This window comes from Bombus flavifrons, chromosome 11, assembly GCF_040668555.2.
Source record: "Bombus flavifrons isolate JBK064 chromosome 11, iyBomFlav1_principal, whole genome shotgun sequence".
NCBI lineage: Eukaryota > Metazoa > Arthropoda > Insecta > Hymenoptera > Apidae > Bombus > Bombus flavifrons.
In genome coordinates, this window is record NC_138452.1 from 1,154,432 (window position 1) to 1,176,201 (window position 21,770).

At 42.3% G+C, this 21,770-nt stretch overlaps 1 protein-coding gene across 7 annotated transcripts in view; it reads left to right on the top strand.

Annotated features, from left to right (window-relative positions):
• The window catches only part of LOC138184671 (mucin-2), a 330,669-nt gene extending 313,153 nt beyond the window's left edge, over positions 1–17,516 (top strand). For all 7 annotated transcript variants that reach the window (XM_069122809.1, XM_069122808.1, XM_069122807.1 and 4 more), the window contains 9 exons: positions 4,374–8,507; positions 9,056–9,370; positions 9,492–9,561; positions 10,519–10,934; positions 12,593–14,542; positions 14,790–14,912; positions 15,023–15,189; positions 15,283–15,497; positions 15,886–17,516. In XM_069122809.1, coding sequence (XP_068978910.1) covers positions 4,392–8,507; positions 9,056–9,370; positions 9,492–9,561; positions 10,519–10,934; positions 12,593–14,542; positions 14,790–14,912; positions 15,023–15,189; positions 15,283–15,497; positions 15,886–16,307 — 7,794 coding nt within the window. In that variant the 5' untranslated portion in view covers positions 4,374–4,391 and the 3' untranslated portion in view covers positions 16,308–17,516. The remainder of the gene's footprint in view (positions 1–4,373; positions 8,508–9,055; positions 9,371–9,491; positions 9,562–10,518; positions 10,935–12,592; positions 14,543–14,789; positions 14,913–15,022; positions 15,190–15,282; positions 15,498–15,885) is intronic.
• Positions 17,517–21,770: the final 4,254 nt, after the last annotated feature.

The window sequence follows — 21,770 nt, forward strand, 5'->3', positions numbered from 1 at the left end:
TTACCAAGCTCGAGACGCTTCGTAACAAAAGGGGGGTCGATTTCCAACTATCTTTAACTTGTACAATCGATTGAAAACTGATGTATGGAATGCAATTAGAATTGATCTTGATTGATAAATTAATTTCATTCCCTTCTAAAATTGTGGTACAATTTTCTTACGATTTTTATTAGCTACGAAGCTAAAACTCAACTTTTATAAACGTTGTAAATATATATCAATCTAGATATTATAAATGTAAAATTATTTGCAAGGAAAATATACTAAATTCGACTGTCTTTATCGTCAAAAATGTTTATCAAAAATGTAGAATGCAAAACATTTAGATTTAATTACTTTTAATACAATTGCTTCGGTTTAATCAATTCTATTACGTCGTTTGCTTTCTGAAAGAGATAAAAATTTAGGAAATAATAGTAAAGTTGATGGGATAGGATAAGGTTTATAGAAGATAAGTACATTGCTTTGTAATTACGTCTAATTATAGATCGATAATGGCCGCGTAATGATTGCGTAAAATTTTATCTTATCAGATCCAAGAATGTGTCTAATTAGAAACTAAATGACCCAGTTAAATAGCGAACAGTTACTCGAGAGGATTTCTGACGAAATCAGGATGTTTCTGTTTCGATGATCGAACTCAACTGCGAATAAATAGTTATATCGGAGGTGTGATGGATTTCCAAGGGCCTCTCTTATCGAATTCAACAAGCGAGAATTCCCTAAGTCGACTCGCCGGAAGCCCTGATTTCTCCAGAGACTCTGACAAAGGGGGAAGAATCAGATTGTCCGAGAACGTTCGAGTATTGAAAGGTTTCGCTATTTTCTTTACCGTTTGAGTATTCATTTCCGCTTGAAATTGTTCCATCCATTTATTCCATTAACGCAGTGCGTCTTGATTTTCTCACGAGTAATGGAAAATAATTCACGTTTCCTATGAATATTTCTTGATGTAATATGTCAATTATACGAAAGAAACGATTCAGATAAAGCGTTTACAGAATTTAAATAATTTATTGCACATTCATTGGAATTATACTCGTTATCAATGCGGTGATTCGCATAGTTCGATAAGAAGCATTAGAGATTCTAAGGGTTCGGGAAAGTTTAAGGAGATTCAAGTAAGGGTGACAAGAATGATCAAATTTAAGAGTTTTATAGTGCACATCTAGGATATGGTGACTTAGGGGTCGTAGAGCAAGAATAACGCTGGCTAAGAAATTGAATAAGGATATTGGCTGTGTTTGAGAGACAGGAAGTAGAAGCATCCGAAAATTACAGTTATCTAAAATTACTGCCTGAATGTGAGTACATTACATCACAGAGCAAGCAAAGATATTTAAATGCTACAGTCGATTACAGCTGAAGGAAACTATTGTATTTTAAGAAGATATGACGAGTTAATTTTCATCTTCATGTTCTGAATACGTTGGAAGTAACGCGAATAGCTTGAACAATACATTTGAAAGGTTAGCTAGGGGTGACTGAGTTCCAGATATGCACGTGGAACTTGAAACATGTTTCTATTACAAATGATTCTTCTGACACAGTCATAAGAATTTAAACTCTCGTATTCCACAACAGCGTCCTTCACAATAAAACACGCAAGAAACTTGAGTAAATAAATCAAACAGAATATACGAAGCGTTTCATCTTATCGCATTACTTCTTTTCATTCCGATCTTGTCCACGCGCATATCTTTCTCTTCCCTATTATTTTATCCACCTTGAACACTCCATCATTCTCATCGTTCTCTAAATCGAATTGATCAGCATCATGATATTTAGTACTTAGGTATTGGGCGCTATCCAATAGATTACTATTGCCAAAGTCCCGAAAATTTCATTAAAACATCTCCCAAGACAGGCGTATATTAGCGACGTCGAATTTTTTAGACCCTTCGAGAGAGTTCACTTAAAGATGACGAACATTGTTTTTAAAAGAGCTGACTATTAAATAGAGAAAGCAATTTTGTTAAGAAGAGGATTATTATTATTTTATTTATTTATTTATTTATTACTTATTGTTACTACTTATCCCAGAACTTCGAACTTACTTCTTGAGTAAAGGTAGATGTCCATTCGAGAGTAAAATTGTCGCGAGTTGCTCTCGAGAGTATTTCTTGCAACACTGTTGAGAGTTACTATTCGACCTGCATTGACGGTAACTCTGATAGTCGCTCTAAACCCGCGATAATTTTACTCTCGAATGGACACCTACCTTAAGACTTTGGTTACAATGGATACGTGTTCTGAAGAATGAAACATCTGCAGACTAAAATGCGTGCAATGCAGGAGATAGATAGGAATGAAACGAAGTGGGCGGAAGGAAATCGCGGAAGAAGGACAGAGTCGGAGGGAGTCGCGAGGGTGGTTCGAGAAGGGCCTTTGACTGGCGCACGAAGGGGGCCAAACTAACCCCTCAGGTTGCTCGGTCTGCAAGGGTGCGCGATATTGATTCTCGCCTACCACTTCCACCATCGTTGTCCTACCTGTACACGCGACTACCGTCGAATCATGGCGGTGGTGGTGGTGGTGGTTGTCTCCCGTGCTTCGCTTCTCTCCCGTACACGCAGACGGACGATTCGTTACACGTCTCAATGAGCCACATCGAGCGATCCAGCCTTTCCTGGCTGTGCATCCGTCGTATCTCCGTATCCCCCTAGATTCGATAATCGATAACGATCGCCGCACGAGCGACTGTTTCGCGAGGATAAGATCTCTGACGCTCTTCCATCACCAGCTTGCCGATTTGTAGGATAGAATAGATTTCGATAGGATTCGGAGACGTTGATGCCGAGTTACGAGGGTTCCGCTGGAAATATGAATCGTGATACGGACATTGATAAATGGAAGGCTTCCTCGCACTCCCTGGAAGTCGTTGTGTTCCGTTGGCGTTTCTGCCGACACTCGGAACATAGTTGCGAATGACGTGGATCAATAACGAGCTTGAATTAGTCATTAAGGAAGATGTAGCTGTAGTCAGTGTTGGTATGATAATTGATACGCGACGGTGTGGTAGTTACTTTCAACAATTTTTCTTCGCGTAGATGCAGTTTCTTGTCGCCGGTATGCTATGGTTCTTATAACTGGCTTTACACTACGGTGATGAAGCATTCGGCTATTAGAGAATGGGGCTTGTTTGTCTGCAATAGCTTTGGTCTTTCACAGTGAGAGATTTTACGTATTAAATAAACTTTCTCAGCAACTCGCTTCTATTTGATGCTGTTAACTGTAACTTCTAACTCATCGAGGATTGAAGAAAAAAATCCCTAGAATACACACATTACACCGATCACATTATTCTGAATTATCGCAGTTAAGCAAGAGTAGTGCTAATTTAAGAATAGATTTTTTTATTCGAATCTACAGTAAAATTAGTTAATCCCAGATTAAGTAAACTGCCCATCGAACAAAAAATAATAATGTCGATGGATCGTTGTCCCCTGACGAGTTCAGAGAAATGAAGTTCTACGGTACTTCAACTTCATTCTGTGAGCGTTGTCGACGGGTCTATCTTTCCGCCAGTGTTTATCAGGTGTACCAGCCGAGTTGCGTTTAATTGAGCCACGTCGCGAGGTTTCTCTATCAATCCGGACCGTTTAGGATCGTAACTCGACGTCATCGGTCTCTCTGAAGAATCTCGTTTCGTTCCCCTCTGCAGGTTGCTGTTCCGCGCGATGATCTTATCTTTCACGGAGCAACGCGGGCCAACGAGATTAATAACGTGAGATCAGGCTGCCTCGCGCTTCGAGTTGCTCATTGGAGAAAATAGAAGCGTTGGAAAGCCAAAGAAGCAAGAGAGTAAAATAGAGAATGAGAGGGAGAGAGAAAAAGAGAGAGGGAGAGAGAGAGAGAGAGAAAGAGAGAGAGGGAAAGAGAGAGAGAGAGAAGCTGCGCTCGCAGCAGACAAATACAAGACAATGAAGATTAATGTTTCGGCCTGGTTCCCTGACGATGCTAGTAGTCTGCAGCACCGTGTGAACTGAGTTTTCGTTAATCCGCAGGGTCGCTGCTCTACTCGCTGTGGTTCACGCGATGCTCTTTAACTATAAATGTCTCTTCCAAATATAAGATTTATAGAAATAGAAAAATGCGTTTTACTCTCTACAGTAGAACTCCATTTATCGGAACGAAAGTTTATTTAGTGTCCAATCAAATAAAGTTTTGACGATTGAGTTTCTTTTTCTAAGCTCGAGTCTCTATCGTATGATAAGAAAATTTAGAGAATGAGGAGAATTATTTCTGAAACTGACGGGTTCGTAACATGTAATCTTCGAAAGATGAAGTACTAAGCTTTAGAAAACCTAAAATCGAGATTCTTACAAAGAGGTTGCAAAGAAGTAAGGAAACTCGTTTTGTTCTGATTTCAGACCAGCAGTCGGCGTGACATGGATGTGAGCTTCACGAACGTATTAGAGGGGGCTCGCCAGTACTTTCAGGGACTGCCGGTACCGAGTACAGGTAGTGCGACCGTGTCAGCGGATCACAGTCTCGCGACATCAACGAGTTCTGCTTCGTCCATATCGTCGTCGCACGACCATGGCAACACCTCGTCCGTGGCACCTTTGTCACCGGCACCATCCGTATCGCAAGCACCACCGTCACTATCATTACCGCCGCAATCGACTTCGAGCGGAAACACAACCGGTAACGCTGGGAACAGTGGGGGCAGCGGCGGGAGCAACGATCAGGAAACGAGTCGATATCTCAACGACGTCAGACCGTCGTCGGCGGACAACGCCGCGGCCAGTTCCAGCACTTTCTGGAGCCCATCCGTCGAACCTTATCCTCCTCAACCAACGAGGGTTGAAGTGCCGGATACGAGGCCAGGCGATGACGGATCCTCCATGGAGGCGAGCTCATCGTCCTCGAGTATCATCACTTTAACGGAGATGCAGCCGTCGAGCAGTCGATCCTCGTCGACGTCAAATTTCTCACAGAAACAATCGACCTCCTCGACGTCGTCGTCCAACGATCTTCATCATCACTCGCAGCCGACGACAGCGACAGCGCCAAGTTCACCGCACTTGCATCAAATGCAACCACCTCAACAGCCACACTCCCCTGGTCCGGTGTATCAACAATTAAACCCTGTCTCGAGAACGTCGTTCTCTACAGCGGAAATACTCGCCTCGTCGCACCAAACTACCTATCAAACTGCCAGTGATCGACAATCGCAACCGAACGCGCCGGTCGTAGCACAGAGAACCCAATACTATCCCCGGTATCATCATCCGGACATCACGAAGAGCGCTCCGGTTCCGTTCACTCAGAATTCGATCTATCAATCGTCGAGCGTAGCTGCAGCTACGTCATCGGGAAACGTGCAGTTGGCTACGAGGCCGACGCCGGTCGAGCAGAGCAACCCGACCACCGCTTTAGGTCAAGGAAACGCTCAGGAGCAAAGAGTGCCACCGAGTTCCTACGGTAATAACGCTGTGCCGCCATCGAGCACTCCTTCGATTTACGGCTCGCCATCATCGCAGACTTATCGCACGCCGCAGCAGCATCAACCGCAGAATCGATTAAGCTCATCGAGCAATCCAGCAACGGACAGGTCGTCGCATTCGGAAAGATCGTCGCACTCCACGCGCGTCTCCTCGTCTCCGTCATGTTCGTCGTTGAACCCGTGCAGCCCTCGCCACACAGTCAACTTAAGTCACATTCCTTCGTCGTCTTCGTCGTCGTCGTTGTCCTCGTCACCGTCGTCGTCCTACCAAAATCATCCGGCGCACATTCCTTCGTCGCACTTGCCATCCGCCGGAACTATGATTCACCCGCATCATCAAGCTCAACAGCAGCAGCCGCCGCAACAACAGCAACAATCTCAGATACAGCAGCCTCAGCAGCAACAGCTTTCTAGTCGAATAAATGCGTCCCCGCATTCGATGGGGTCGAACTCGTACGCCAGTCGAATGATCGTTCACGGGACGTCCGCGGCTTCCTTATCCTCAAACTCAAATCAAATGCCGCCACCGGCAGCGCTGACTGGTGGTTATCATCCTATCGCTTCTCCCCATGACGTTCCCCGTCATGCTACCCCGTCGCCGCATAGACAATCGCCCCACGTGTCCACCCTGCATACGCCTCACGCCTCTCCTCATCACACACCTTCTCCTCATCACACTCCCTCTCCTCATCACACTCCCTCTCCTCATCACACACCCTCTCCGCATAGCAGCTTCCAGCCGCATTCACCGACTTATCCACCACCGCCACCGGCCTCCTCCACCCCTCATTCGTACAACCTTCCCATTACGTCGCAGCATTATCAACCGAACGCCGGTGGGTACGCGAATCCGTACGGGCTGCCGCCTCAGTCTTCGTATCATTCCTTCCAAAAAGGTCCCCAGCCGCCGCACACTCAAGCAAACTACTACTCGCAGTCCAGTCGATCTCAGAGCCAGGCGTATGTTCAGCAAATGGCTATGGCCGGTCCGGCGCCTCGAACAGAATCTACTTGTTCCGGAAACGGAAACACTAACGGTGCCACCGGTTATCAGCCGAGTAAACCGGTGACGTACAACGGCGCCGATTCGAAGAGAAACTCGATGGAGGTCCCTTATGCCTCTTATCGATCTCAGCAGACGTCTGTTCCGAGAACTAACACGCACAACCTTCCACCTATCGCCGCTCTCTCGTCCTATCATTCCAACAGGCGAGAATCCGCGAGCAAGGCGCAATCGGTGCAACGGCAACGATACTCGACTAGCACGGCGAGCAAAGTTTCGGTCGTTGCGCCGCCTACTTCCTCGATGGCCGCGCCTCAAAGGGTTCCCGAGTACCCGGTCACTTTGCCAACTATGAGTCACGCCATGCCGGTCAATGGAAGGACGAACACGGTAACAAATTCCTCTTACAGCAGATATACCGCTCAACACGGATATCCGACCTACGCTACCACCATGGCGCCTAGTCATCAGGGGAGCAACTCCTCGAGCAGCACCACCGTTACGTCTATCGGTCAAGTCGCTCCGAGGTCTTCCGTTCAAACTACCACGGTACATAGTTATCAAACGTCGGACACCAATCGTACGGCATCCTCCTATCATCACCAGCCTGTAAGAGCTACTGAGGACTATGGATACAAAGAGTATCCGTACCAGAATTCGACCGCGTCTACGGTACAGTCTACCGTTGCTTCCTCTATAGTAACTCCTCCTTCTCAAACGAACGGAATTCGAAAGAGGGAATCTCCTTTGGACCTCTCTGTTAAAACGGTGAAAACATCCGCCGACTCGACCGCTCAGGACGACATCGAGACGATCGCACCGGAGAAACACGTCAGTAGTTCCACGGTGATCTCATCGCGAAGCAACAATTCGCGAACCATGTTACCGCCCCCGGCGCAGCCTCCTCCACAACCAGCCTCATACCCCGCGTACGACAACCGATTGTCCAGCAATAACGGCAGAATCTTACCGCCAACGAGCGGCGTTCGAGCACCGACGCCTCAAACGGTGTGCGCACCGAAGGTCGACTTCCTGCCAGACTTCAACTCCGCGCCGCTGCGTCACCATCACGGCCAGCCGCACGAGAATACTCTTCAGCGGAGAAGTTCCACGCAACAGCTGTATGCTCCGCCTCCGCAGTCTCTTCCTCCTCAACATCCTAATAATACCGCTCCACTGCCCCATATGTCCACGTTTAAAAAGACTTCACTGCCCACGACGCAGGTGTACGACGCGGTGACTACACCAGCACCTCCTCCGCCGGTCCCATCGTCTTCTTATCTGTCGGCCAACGACACCATCGCCTCCAGAACCTCCAGGTATCCGTCGTCGATGATCGATCCTGCAAGGATAGGACCGGCTGCGTTGCCTCTTCAAGATTACCCGTCCGACCCATCGAAATATTATCTGGACAGTAGAAGTAAATTTGGCCAGCCATCGCCGCAGAGCGATCGAAGCCCTTTGAAGAGGCCTAGCGAGACGATTTACGGCGGTGGCGGGCCGAATAAGCAGCCGAGGCTCGACACGTGGATCCAGCAGAGACTGTCAACGGCGAAAGCGTTGTACGAGCAACAGAAAAGGCAAGAGATGAATCTACCGGTTCCTTTGCCGAATGGCACCCTCGTAGCACCTAGCACCTACGAGCAGAGATCCGATAGCGGATACTCGTCGTCCGAGTCCGCGAGGTATCAGCAAGCTTACTGTGATAAGAGAAGCTACGCGGAACCTAAGGTCACTCATAGTTCATCGTCGTATATTCATCCTGTGATCACGAAGCCCACGAATGTGCATTCTTTGCCGCAACAGGCAAACGCTAGCCAACCATCCGCGTACACGAATTACAGACAGAGTCAGAAAGCGACCGGACTTGTGGTGCCTCCTGGAGCTACTTCCGGTGGACAGGCCACGGAACCACCGAGCAATACCGGTGCTGATAAACGAGTGCTTAGTTTGTTGAGGAATAGCCTAGAGAATAAACAGCAAAGGGAAGAGCAAATGAACAGCCAACAGCCTATCTTGGCTAATCATAGTCAACAAAGTTTTCAGAATAAGGTATGTAGCAATTGTATATTCTTGTATATTATATCTTCGTGCAAGTTCGATGCATTGTTTCAGTCTTCGATAACTATCCCGATATGAAGTTTTGATTAATTCTAGTTCAATTAACCTGTAACAAATTATGTCATAAATACGAACTATGTTGCAAATATCAACCATGTCTGTCGCCTATCTCAATCCTATTACGATCTTAACAATTTCACACGTACGACACACATCGCATACATTCAATGCAGAGATCTCCAAGTGCATTCTTCGAATCTCTACCATAAATATACATTCAGTTCTCAGTCATTCGTTGTTCATAAAAATTCTCACTCGCACATCTAAATATCTAAATGTTTAACTCTACCTTCTCTTCTCCCCTGATCTCTTCACAAGAAACGCCATTAAATACCAGAAATACTTTATCTTACATTAAAATCAATATCTTACACCAAATCCTATCTATATCTTACCTGTAGGTTTATTGAGAGATCATAAACGTAAGCAGCGAGATACGTCTATTATCATGCTAACGCCAGTGTCCTCTATTCCCAAAGGTTGTTGCACCGGTCGAGCCCAAAACGAACATCGGAAGACACAACCTGTCACCATTCACAGCAGCGAGCTTACTGGAACGAAACAGCAACACACCGCCCCATTACAAGTTCCATGTGCCGAGAGCGGTAGACTCGATCACTCAGGAGGCCCCCCGTAGTTTGTATGGCTCGAGAGTAAATTCATCCGCCACGCTACCTGGCAAGGAAGCACTCCTGGGACCCCGAGGAGCCGAGAATCAGATTCACCGTGACAAAGACGATGGCCTCGCAGCTATATTGGCTGCGAAAATTAGAACCAAGGCGGAACTGAAGCAGGTGAACCGAATGAAACATGTTGTTTCTCTGTTACTTTCTACGAAGATGTTCTCTTTTTTGGCTTCTATTGGCCGAATTGTTAATATATGATGTTTTTTATTTTTGGTGTTTATTCTTAAAGGTGGGAACCGGTCAATTTGCAACGAAACCCACGACCGTACCCTCCCAGGATACGTCGACTACTCCGAAAGGTAAATTTAGATTCTGCTGGTGTATCAGTTTTATGTTTTCCTAAAGTTTTTCGTGATTAGGTAATTTGTGTTTTATGATTTCAAAGTTAATGACTTCTTTAGTGTATCTGTCATAGATGAATTTTATATCACTTCCATTGTGGTATATTATTGTCTTAGATTGTAGTTAAATTGTTTGAAAATTTCGAATAGATATACAGTTTTATATTATATTATAATGGTATATAATTTCTATATTATTAGTACATTATTTTAAAAATTATGTTATCGTTATATTATTTTAAAATAGTACAAAGATCGCTCTAACTAGACATTTGCACGTTTTCATATCATATTATAATAGCATACAGGTTTTTATATTATATTATTGGTACACTATTTTTGAAAACACAAACAGCACTTTGTCCAATCACAGTAGTCTTATAAACAACGCTTTCTTCTTTCTATTCATATTATACAGGGTGGTTGGTAACTGGTGGTACAATTGGAAAGGGGGTGATTCTACGCGAAAAAAGAAGTCGAAAATATAGAATAAAAATTTTTTGTTTGAGGCCTTGTTTTCGAGAAAATCGACTTTGAATTTACGCTCGGTACGCGTGCACTTTATCACGTCTCGTTATAACGGATCTCACCGTAGATCGTTGATTCGATGGAAAAATTTAAAAGAAAAAAGAAAAAAATTAAAAAAAAATTTTTATACTATATTTTCGACTTCTTTTTTCGCGTAGAATCACCCCCTTTCCGCTTGTACCACCAGTTACCAGCCACCCTGTATATCACCAATTCTTTCCACAAATGTTAATTACTATTCGCAGTCACTATATCGACAAATATAAAAAGACTCTCATAAACCTGGACAACCATAAACTAAGTAATTATTACGAATCAACTTCTTCTTTTTACAAACGTATGCCTCAAAACTATTTCTTAATAACACATTTAAATCTGTACTTGTAGAACTAGACAGTACAGCTTCAACGTCAACTCCGCAATCCGGTTCATCGGCGGGTAGTCCGCCAAAGTTGACGCGCGAGAAGGTAGCCTGTTTACCTCCCCGAAGACGGTTGTTCTCCAGAACGGAAGAGGAGAATATGCCTGTGGCCGCGACTGTTCCGGTACCAGCGCCAGCGCCGGCGATTGCCTCTAGCGTGCCAGCACGCGCTAGCGGATTTAGAAGCTCCTCCGAAACATCGGTGTTCGACTTCAGGGAGAGCGACTCCGAGGGTGAGATGCCGGTTCTCGAACGGCAAACGCTCGAGGAGATGAGGAGGGACAGAAAACAGCTATCGAAAGTGCAGCCACCCGTTCCTCTGAACGACGCCATGTGCATGGGCATGACCTCATCGACGGACCTCGTGAAAATAGAACTGAAGGTAACGTTATTTACGTAAGGTTGTGTCTCGTGTGATTCGTTCGTGCTCGCGAATCAACGGCCTTCAGCGTTCGAGCTCTCTTTACGATTTTTATTCTGGATTTTCAGCGGGTTGCGTGTTTTATTTTGAGTCAAGGGAACTAGAGTTGCTTCATACAAAATTTAGGATATCGCTGTTCTAACTACACTTATTATTTAACTTTGTGCTAACTTTACCATTATTTTGAAATTAATATTTAGTTTGATACAAGTTTTCATGAATGAATTTTTTGAGGCGATTGAAATTTCAAACTGATATTTTTTAATTCTTGTGCTGCGTGGAATGTGCAGTATATGTAGATCTCGAAGTTTAGGTTAGTGGTGTACGTGAATCTGCCACCTCCTCTGTTGATGGTGTTTAGTGGTGGAAATTGGTTCACGCTTTCTCCCCAAACAAAAATAAAGTAATAGGATCATCGTCTTTTACACAATCATAAATATAGAGTCCGCGAAGTTTTGTTATTGGTTGATAGTATTTGTTCGATCACTCGCGGAGAGACGCGATCGCGAGGAAACACGTCAACGGGAGTCGTAAATTCCCGTTACGATTAGATAATCGACGCCACGAAATGATCGATCCCCTATTTCCGTTAGGATAATAGGGGTGGTTTAATTGAGTAGTTACACTGATTCAACAGGTATAACTTTATATTTATTCCAACAACTTTGTAGAGAAATGATTACACTGATGCGAATGTACAAGTTAATAGTTGATTGATTTGCGGTGTAAACCCGGTTTACAAGATGTTGACGGTTTGAAGAAGAGAAAATCAGTGAGCTTCGGCGATGAAGCTGTGACGGAGGAAAACTAAGGATGGGTGTGTCTAGCGCACGGGATCATCGGATTTGTTGGTGACGATTTTGGCTAATAGAGTGAGGGAAATAGGCTTCGTTGTTAATTGGTTATTTGCTATGGTGGTGGGTGAGGAAGGATGCTTACCGCCCTTGAGATAAAGTCATTGGTGGGAGGCCTCATACGTGAGGAACGAAAACTTTCCCGTGTCAACCCGTAGTCGACAATACTCTTTAGAAGGCGATTTAGAAAAGGGATATTTGTTTAGTCTGAAGGACCTTAGTTAGTAAATTATTAAGATTTATGATGGGTCCTTGAGACTATTGAGGGTAGGCAGTGAGGACGAGCGGACATCTGGTTACCATCTTGCCTGCGGTGTGTGGCCTGGTCTAGGTAACAGTATTATATCGTAAAAATTGGATTGTATAGGACCGTGTGACGATGAAAGCAAACATATCGATTCAAGTAATCCACACAAATTCTTGCCGCTTCGGATCAACTCTAGTTGTCCCGATTATAGATGATGTGAGGATAGTTCATTCGTGTTAGGACTGCTTAAATAGTCTCCAAAAAATTCTTGATCTAAATTCAAGCACAGTGAACTCACGTATAACACGACAAAAGAATTGCGACTAGTATTCATAGAACGCAATAAACACCCGTATAACGTGTTAGATAAATTTAACATTTTCACACACTTTCCGCGACTTCTTGTCTAGAGAAATATCTTTCCACGCGTGATTCGTATAATGCGGAAGTAGTATCCTCCGGATATTATTTGGAAAAAATCTAATTTTTCTCATAAACTCTTGATTTCTTATATTCAGGAGAACGACAAGATTACCGAAGTGGACACGTTTTGGTCCACCACGTGCGACAAGTTTATGGAACAACTACGAACAGGAGACGCAATGAAGAAACGCGGTCGTAAGAAGAAGGTCAGTTGCACGATAACATCCAAAATCGATGACACTGGCAACGATAGCAGCAAAGAATTAGACGCTAACACATCTCAGATCAAACCAGAGGACATCAAAAAGGAAATCCAAGATGACGATTCACCTCTGGACAATAAAGACGAGTCTCTGGAAACGAACAAGGATGACGAAGCTTCTGAGATGACGGATATCAAGATAGAAGTGAAGACCGAGCTAGAGGTGAGCAAGGATGATGAGAAAAATTCTAGCGATGATTCTGATGAGGTGCCGCTAATTCGACGGGCAAAGAAAAAGATGAAGAAGGATGACAGTGATTGCGAGGAGGAGATAATATGTAGGAAGAGAAGAATTCGTAGAGGAAGCAGAATTAAATTACAGTCGTCCAGCGGCAGTGATTCCTCTAGCGAAGAGAGCGATGCTAGTACGGAGTTTGGTCACGGTTCTTCAGTAGCTGATAGGCTAAGAGCAAGAAAACGGTGCATCAACAGCAGCACTGAAACCGAAGGAATGAAGCTGAGATCCAGAGATACGACGCCACAGAAGGCTAAGAATGAGAAAGAGACGAAATGCTCCACCTCGAAGACTTCTACGTCTCAGAAAGCGAAACCGAAGCCTTTGTTTGGCGATGGTAGCGATTTCAGGCCCGGATGGGAGGAGGAGGTGTACGTCTACAAAAAATCCTTGAGAATGCCACCTAGGTTGATCACCGTGTCGAAACCATCGAGGTTCCACAGGTTGTCCACCTCGTTGCCTGATTTGGACCCAGGATCTCCAGCTTTGTCAGTCTCTATGGACAGTTCCGACGTATATTTGGGTAGAAAGAAATTGGTAGACAGCGATGTAGAATCTAACTACAGTTTTAGTACCACTGAGATTGGGATAGGAAGTAAGATCGACGATGAAGAGGCCACGTCGTCTACGACAATCTCGTGTCCTCCTAAAGGTATGAAGCATTCAAGATCGGAAAACAGTTCCATCGTCGACGTCCTAGCTCAGAGGGTAGGAACCAGTAAGAAAGAACAGAAGAGGAAACAGAAAGAGAAATCGGATAAAGGTGGAAATAAAACGTTGCAGAAAGGTAACAACGAACCTGAACTGCTTCCGACTCCAAGTTTGATTCCTTTGTTGGAATCGTCTAAATCACCAAAGGGCAAATCGCCTGTCAAAGATAACAAGGTGAAGCCTATCAAGGTGACGGACTCGTTCCTACTTGGTTACTTCCGCAAGGAGACGGTAAACAACTTCCGCGACACGTTTAAAAATAATCATGCTCTACCGAACGAATTTTCAACATTCGTGCTGAAGAGTAGAACGAGAACAGAAACGCGAGTATTGAAGAAACAGGCGACCATCAGAGAAGTCTTTGGCGAAGACAGGCCAGCCTCAGCGCCACCCATGCAGAACCACGACGATACTTCTCAGGACGACGACTCGCAGACTGAAACACCAGAGAACAGGCTGAGGAAAGAGAGGACCTTGAAGCAGAAAGTTGTTTCGCGATTGAAGAACGCTGGAATTTTGAGGAGACACAAGGCGATCTCGAAGCAACATCATCTTTTGATGAAGAGGCGAAAGGATTTGTTGAAGTCATTGGCCGAGAAGAAACTACGCCGCTTAAAGGCGGAAGCGGAAGAAGAACCGGTGCAGGAAGAGACGAACGATGCACAGGAAGCGGAAAACAACGAGCTTGACGACGAGACCAATGAGTCAGAAGTTCCTAATAAAAAGAAGCTTAAACTGAGGACAAGCAGACGGAAGTTCCGCTCCGGATTCGATTATATTCGCAAAAAGAAAAAACCGTTGAAGAAGGACGAAACGCTGCCTAAAGAAAGGAAAAGGGTGAGCTTTGCGTATTTTTGTAAACGATTTTATTCTCAGTGATATGGATCAATGATATCGCACATGTATTTCGAATGCGTTACAAAATTATTAAATTATTTTTTTGTAAGCTTCGAAATAGTTTTTCACTTTTCCTGCAGAAGTTCGTTGAGCTGTGTTGTGTCACTTTTGAAATACATGCACGATCTATTGTTTCATCAATATAGAAGGTATAGAAGATTATCAATGTGAAATATTTGTCTTGCAGCAAGTTCTAACAAGGCCCAGTCCAGAATGCGTAGCTGATATTCAGTCGGAGATTAGAACATGGGTGATCAAGAAGGGTGTCGGCGAAACAATGTTGCATCGTGCCGCCAGACTCGGTTACACGGTAAATATTGAAAAAAACATTTATTCATTGAAAATTCAATCTCAGTTTAGTGAAACATATTCATTGATAAATATTTGAATACAAATTGCGTTTTTTCGCTGTGTTCGTAGGATGTCACTGCATACTGCTTAGAGAAGCTGAATAACGCGCCGAGCCCAAAGGATAACGCGGGATACACGCCGCTTCACGAAGCATGTTCGAAGGGTCACCTAGAAATCGCGAAATTGTTGCTCGCGTATGGGGCGAATGCGAGTGAAAGTGCCAACGGTGGAATAAGGTAATATTCATTACTGAGTTCCAGCGTGTGTTTCGGAATTCTAATAGACAATTCTTCAGAGACATTAAAATACGATCTATTTCCTTATTACAGACCACTTCACGAGGCAGCAGAAAATGGTGCTACCGAACTCGTACGCTTGCTACTTTCTTATGGTGCTGATCCTCTATTAGCTACTTATTCTGGGCAAACCCCACTGATGTTAGCTGCTGATACCGACGCCTATTCGATTCTAGAACAACACTTAGATGATATTCAGGGTCGCACGAGTACAGCGTGGTCGTTTGGTGGCCCATCTTCTATCTTTGGTAAGTTCCCCTAAAAATCTAAATAACATCCTAAAGTTTTCGCAATTAAGTCATTACGAAAGCTTTTTTGATTTCGTTGGCAATCAAGGTCATTTGAAAGTGAGGAAGGTACTTCAGGTCGTGTCCTTGTGAGTTAAAGTCAAATAAAAAGCTTACAGGATTATCAAGATGGTATCATTAGTGATTAAAGCTATAAAAAAGTCTCCAGAGGTATATTTTCGATATTCAAAGTCATTTGAATACCATTATGTCATTATATACTCAGTTACCCTATGTTAGTTGAATTCAAAAACAGTTTCGATTATCAATCCTAAAAGTAAAACTGTTATCAGAATGATTTGATATTTAAATATTTGCAATTAATTAATCGTCGATGAATTTGTTTCAGACCCAGAAGAAACTGGTTACAATCCCCTCGACGATCCTCCTATGGACAGTCCAGAACCCGAATTAGATGAAATCGAGATAGAAATGGGCGACGTGAACCTGCCAGTTCTCTTTTCCCTCGCCAACGATCCAGACAAGTGGGTGCTCCTCCAGGATCTGATGGCTGCTCTAAGAATAAAAAGCAGGGACGCGTTGCTGCGTCAAGTGAATCCTAAAGCTCACGCTGGTCCACCAGCGATCGCTCATCGCGACGTCATGAGAGAACTGAAGCTGCAAGATTTCCTGGAACAATCCCGTTGCTGTCACCTGCTTAGCGGTGGCGAGCGAATCAACGTGAGAGGGTCCAAGGTAACTCTGATTAAGTACAACGAGAAAGTGAGATCCCTGTTGAACGTAGAGAAAGTGGTCATCAACCTAAGGTGACAAGAGGCGTCGCTGGGGCATTCATCACCCCAGGCGAAACCGTCGACTTCCGCCTCGAAGGAATCGTCGAAGAAGATCTCCAGTGTTTCGCCTAAACGCGAAAGGCAAGCCAGAACGCGACAGGGTAACAAGACAGTTGTCACGGATTGAACATGAATCGGGAGATATCGTTAGCCGTGAAAAGTCACTGAGCGGCTAAGTGGAATGTTTCATTCGATCAAGATCTAGTGCTTTATCTTGACTCTGTTCAACCAGGACCGAACGAACAATTAGACACGAAAAGTATATAGAATTAGTGGTTCAGGTACGATCGAAGAGGAAGATAGTTCAATGGCAGTGCATTTGACGCGTTCTATTAGCAGTATTTATTGACAGATGTTCCAAATGGAGCACAGTGATATTTTATCGATATATCCGTTGGAGCCGAGGGATTATGGCGTCTATAACAATGTTTTCTAGATGAAGATCATCATCCTGATCTAACTTCTTGTTCTTTGGTTTGAACGATTTGAGATAGAAAGCAGAGAGAATTCGAACAATCTTTGTGAAGAATCGGAAGAGGAATCTTTCGTTCGAGCTCCAGTCGTGTAGATTTTAATCGTGATATTGAAATCTGGTGGAAGTCCACGCGCTTATTGTCAGTGCGATTATTTGTTGAAGGAATCGATGTTCACGGAGAACTTGAAACTCCGCGTGAATAGGCATCGTGTGTGTCTCACGTTCTCTGCTCATCGATGCGATTGTTTTAAGTTAGCTATGAACGAACGTTGGAACGTACGAATTATCCAATCGCCATCAGCTTTGTCACGTTACCACGTTATTAATTTAAATAATTTCGTTTTGTTTTCTCTGTCTTTGTTTCTCTTCTTTCTTTTTTTTTTACAAGGTACTAGCGAGTCGATTAAAAGTGTAATTCGGTTATGTGTTTACCATTGTAGATTTAAGTAAGCGTTTATTAATCGTCTAAAAATATGGAGCATTTACGTTTCTTGTTATCTCCCCTTTCTTCCTTTTATTTTCTTTGGGATGTGCAATTTCGCGAGTCTCCTTTCCATTGAACGATTGCCGACCGATAAGCGCGATCGATCAGTGTTTGTTAAATCTAAGAGATATAAGAAAACGGATCGATGGTAATATTCAGTGTGCAATAAGTTTCATCGAACTCGCGATGATTGATTCACGAATTAGCGGTTTCCATTTCAGATTATATTCAGCTGTTTACTTGTTGGAACGGTGAGAAAATACAATCGACGCGTTCACTGTTGTCTAGTTCTATTTGTTTCTATTATTACTATCACGCTCGTTAACTAGTATGCTCAAGTTGTTTCTCGTTTAGACTTTAATCTGTCGAATTGACAAAACATTTTTCGTTATAGGATAAATGTAAGTGGTTATTAATTTCCTAGTTGTTCTTTAGATTAACGGGAGACTATCAATAAGTCTTTTAAAGGCTACAAATGTTCAGCAGTGAACGTGTTCAAGGATCATCGACGCATCCGATTTACGAAAGAATTCATCGAATGCGATGATGAAACGATCTCTACGTACTTATATCTTCGAAAGCGTGTTAAATGTGTGCGTCGAGAGGGAAGGTTGAACATTGAAAGGAATAGAGAGAGACCTCCTACGTATCGTAGACAGAAGCTTTTACAAGTTTTTTAGCAAAATCTAAGCACGCTCGCGGGCGCGTTTCATTTTACTCCGTGTGTACAGAGATTATCCAATCGTTCTGATCAGTCTCAGGGAAATATCCGTATGCGTATTCTCGATATCCTATGCGTTGCATCGATTTGAATAGAGACGCGACCAGGCATCTCTGGTTGATCGACGGATGAACGTTCATTAAGATTTATGTTATACCGATTTCTTCGCGATGTACAGTAGGCATAGAGAAAGAGGGACACCGTTTTAGTCTTCGTACGTTGAACGAACGTTTCCGGTCTGTCGCCGTGATCGACCGATGGCTGGTGGCTCGCTCGCTGCTCGTTTTAATTTTATTTAGCTGACGATTTCTAAACTTGAATATATTACCGAACAATACCGTGGACGGAGTGCAGTTTACACGTGTACATAACTTATTTTCGAATAAAAAGCTAGTGTCACTTGCCATGCAAATGTATGCATCGAAGGACATCGGATTCCTTCGCGGTCAGTGATCCTATATGCGATTCTTGTTAAAAAAATAATCTGGAAGGAAATTCAGGACAACATAGAGAAAAAGAAAGAAAAGAAATATATATATATAATATATTACATATTTATATATAATATATTATATATATATATGTATATATATATATATATATATATATATATATATATATATATATATATAATATACATACTTATAGTAGAAGTAAAATAGATCGAAAGGCGGATTGGAGGATGGCGAATCGAGATAGGAAGGGCAAAGTAACTGTACGTATTGTGCGTGTGATGTACCTTTTAAATGTAAAGTAGATACCGAATATAATAGTGTAAGTAGTCAAAAAGAACACGACACTTGTTCATACAAACTATAGGGGCGTATACACATATTTACGCACGTGTAATAGCATAAAGCATAAGGAAAAGGGAAAAAATCCGGCGTCTTAGATTAACTCGAGGAAGAACGTTGTAATTTCAGCGAAAAAAGAAGCCGAATAATACGCTGTTACGGGCGTATGTATATATATATACACAACACGCAGATACTTTCTCGCAATATAATAGGGGCTATTGCAGTTACTATCGCTAACTAATAATAATAATAATTATTACCATTACTACTACCGGTCACCGAATACTACTACGAATACTACGATTACCGCTATTACTATTTACTATTTGCCACTACCATTACTATAACTACCACAACTACTATTACTACCACTGTCACGACTATCCGCTTTTTTTATTGTACGATATATACATAATACCGAACTATGAATGTACATTTTCTTAGCTGTAACGTCTCCTCTTCCTCCATTGTAATTTATATATTATATTTGAGGAATACTTCTAAATGTGTTGAAAAAAAAGAAAAAACCGCTGCTGCTTTACGAGAAGAAGGAATTCTATGTGAGAAAGAACAAAATATATTATATATAAATATATAAATATATAAATATATATGTATATATACGTACATATATATATATTTTATTTCAGAAGTTTAGTTTAATGGATATATAATGTTAAAAAAAAATACGCGAGGAAGGATACAAATTAAATTCTCTCTGTGATTCGTCTAAACAATGGAACTAAGTAAACAAAAAAAAGAAAAATGAAGAAAAACAAAAAAGAAGAAAGAGTTATGGTTATATTAATTAATTAGTATTATTATTGTCATTGTCATTTATCATTGCTCTGTACCGCAAGTTTACCGAACAACAAGTCACAATGAACCGACAAACTCGATTTTCGTAATGAACTCGACTCGTGATTTTCTTTTCGCTAATAACAGTAACGAGTTATCCTATCGATGTAATAAAAACAAGTATTTTTACCGATCTCTGCGACTTCTTGATTTCTCTAAAACCTGCCATCCCGTTTGAGAGTTTCGAACTGAAAAAGTATAATTTGAAATTCGCATTTTTTAAATTTATATTTAAATTTTGAGATCTGAAACTCCAAATTGAAACCAGTCAGAATTAAGAGGAATCGTGCTCGAAGGAAAGACAGGTGACACAGATTTAAAATTGGTAAAACGTTTATTAACTATTTAAAAACGATGAAACAAGGTGAACATGAGATTGACAATTCAATAAGTAATATTATTAAATAGACTATAGAGATGTATAATAAGTGTCTGTAGTAATTATTCTCTTTATACGTTCCTTTACATCGAGACAAACGTCTTTTTCATCATTTTACTTCCTCCACTTCTTCCTCTATTATTTTTTTCTAAATGTTGTCTCATTACTTTTCGGCGAAGCCAAACCTTCTCACTTTTCCTTTAATTTTTCTGTTTTCAGGCACGTCCTGTGCGATAATATTAATACGTCAACGTTTCTTGCCATTCGATTCATCCTTCAATTGTCGATAACACGACTCCCTTTTTACTTATTCTCCCTCTCTTTTTTTATTTCTTTTTCTTGTAAATGCGTGTGACGGCTGTTGCGTTAACGATTCTAAACACAGGATTCTGTCGTAGGAAAAATAGCTCGTAGAAAGCGTACCCTTGCTAATTATTATTATACCCGACAGTCAATCGATGTCGTTCGATCGCGCGAATCACATCCTACGAATAAACTAAAAACGGAAGGAAAAAAGAACGCGAAATCGGCCCTTTTCGCTCGTCCAACCGAAGGAAAGGCAATTGACGAAACGATTAGCGAAATCGCTTGCACGATCGGCGATTATGAAATAAGAGATGTAGGTGTGTGGTCATTGCGACGATATACAGTTTTAGCTACGCACAAGCTCTGACTAAACGAGCATTCTCTCCCAAACGATGCATCTCGCGTTAAACTCTCTCTTTATTTCATAACCCTTGCTACAGTTTCATTACATCACCCTTCCTATACCATTTCCTCGGTACGTCAAATGCTCTCGCATTTTTCTATTCACTCGTAAGTACTGTGTATTTCGATGAGCGACTTCCTTCGTCATTTCGTATCCACTCGTCCAGATTTAATGCTCAGATATGCAGATCTGTCTTCAACGCAGGACACGTAACGTGATCGAAAAGATGCCATTCGATGATTCTTCTCGTGATTTTTTTCATTTTTTTAATCGCCTGTGTGAAAATGGCTGAATAACGGAGGCGTTTCGTTAATCTAGATAGTGCTGAAAGTTATTCGCAAAATTTTTGTTTCAGAATTGTTATAGAACGCGGACTGTTTGCGAGACCTGCCCTTGTTAATATCTGCTCCGTTTTCCTTCTATCTTTACGCATACGCATCTAGCTTTCTATAGATTGGCACGGGCCAATCGTAGAAAACGAAACTCGAAAGTAACGGTTCCTCTTTGCATCGGATGTGTACAATTCGTCGCGTCATATCCTTGTTTCGATACGCTCGAGAAATACTCGCTACCACCGCTTCCTGATCGATTACACGCTATCACCATATACCATCTCGATTACCCGGATATAGATATTTACAATAATATATATATATATATATATATATGTATATATATATATATGTGTTATGTATATATATACCTACTATCGTAATAATAATTTAGTAGTGCTATTTAAATTACAACAGCGTTCATTTTTTCTCTCCTTGCTGCTCGTTTCTCCCTCTCTCGCGCGCTTTCTATTTATATATATTTTTATTTATATGTATATATAATGTTGCACATAACCCAGTACTGGCTTAGTAATCTAGCTGTACAAAACATTATATATCGCTATTCTAGCATCTAGAGATTTGTCCTGTGAGGTTTGATGAATCGTGAGGTTCGTAACATGCGCCTGGATCTTATCGCTTCTTGTTCATTTTCTCTATTTTATTTGCTTTTTTCTCTTTCTTC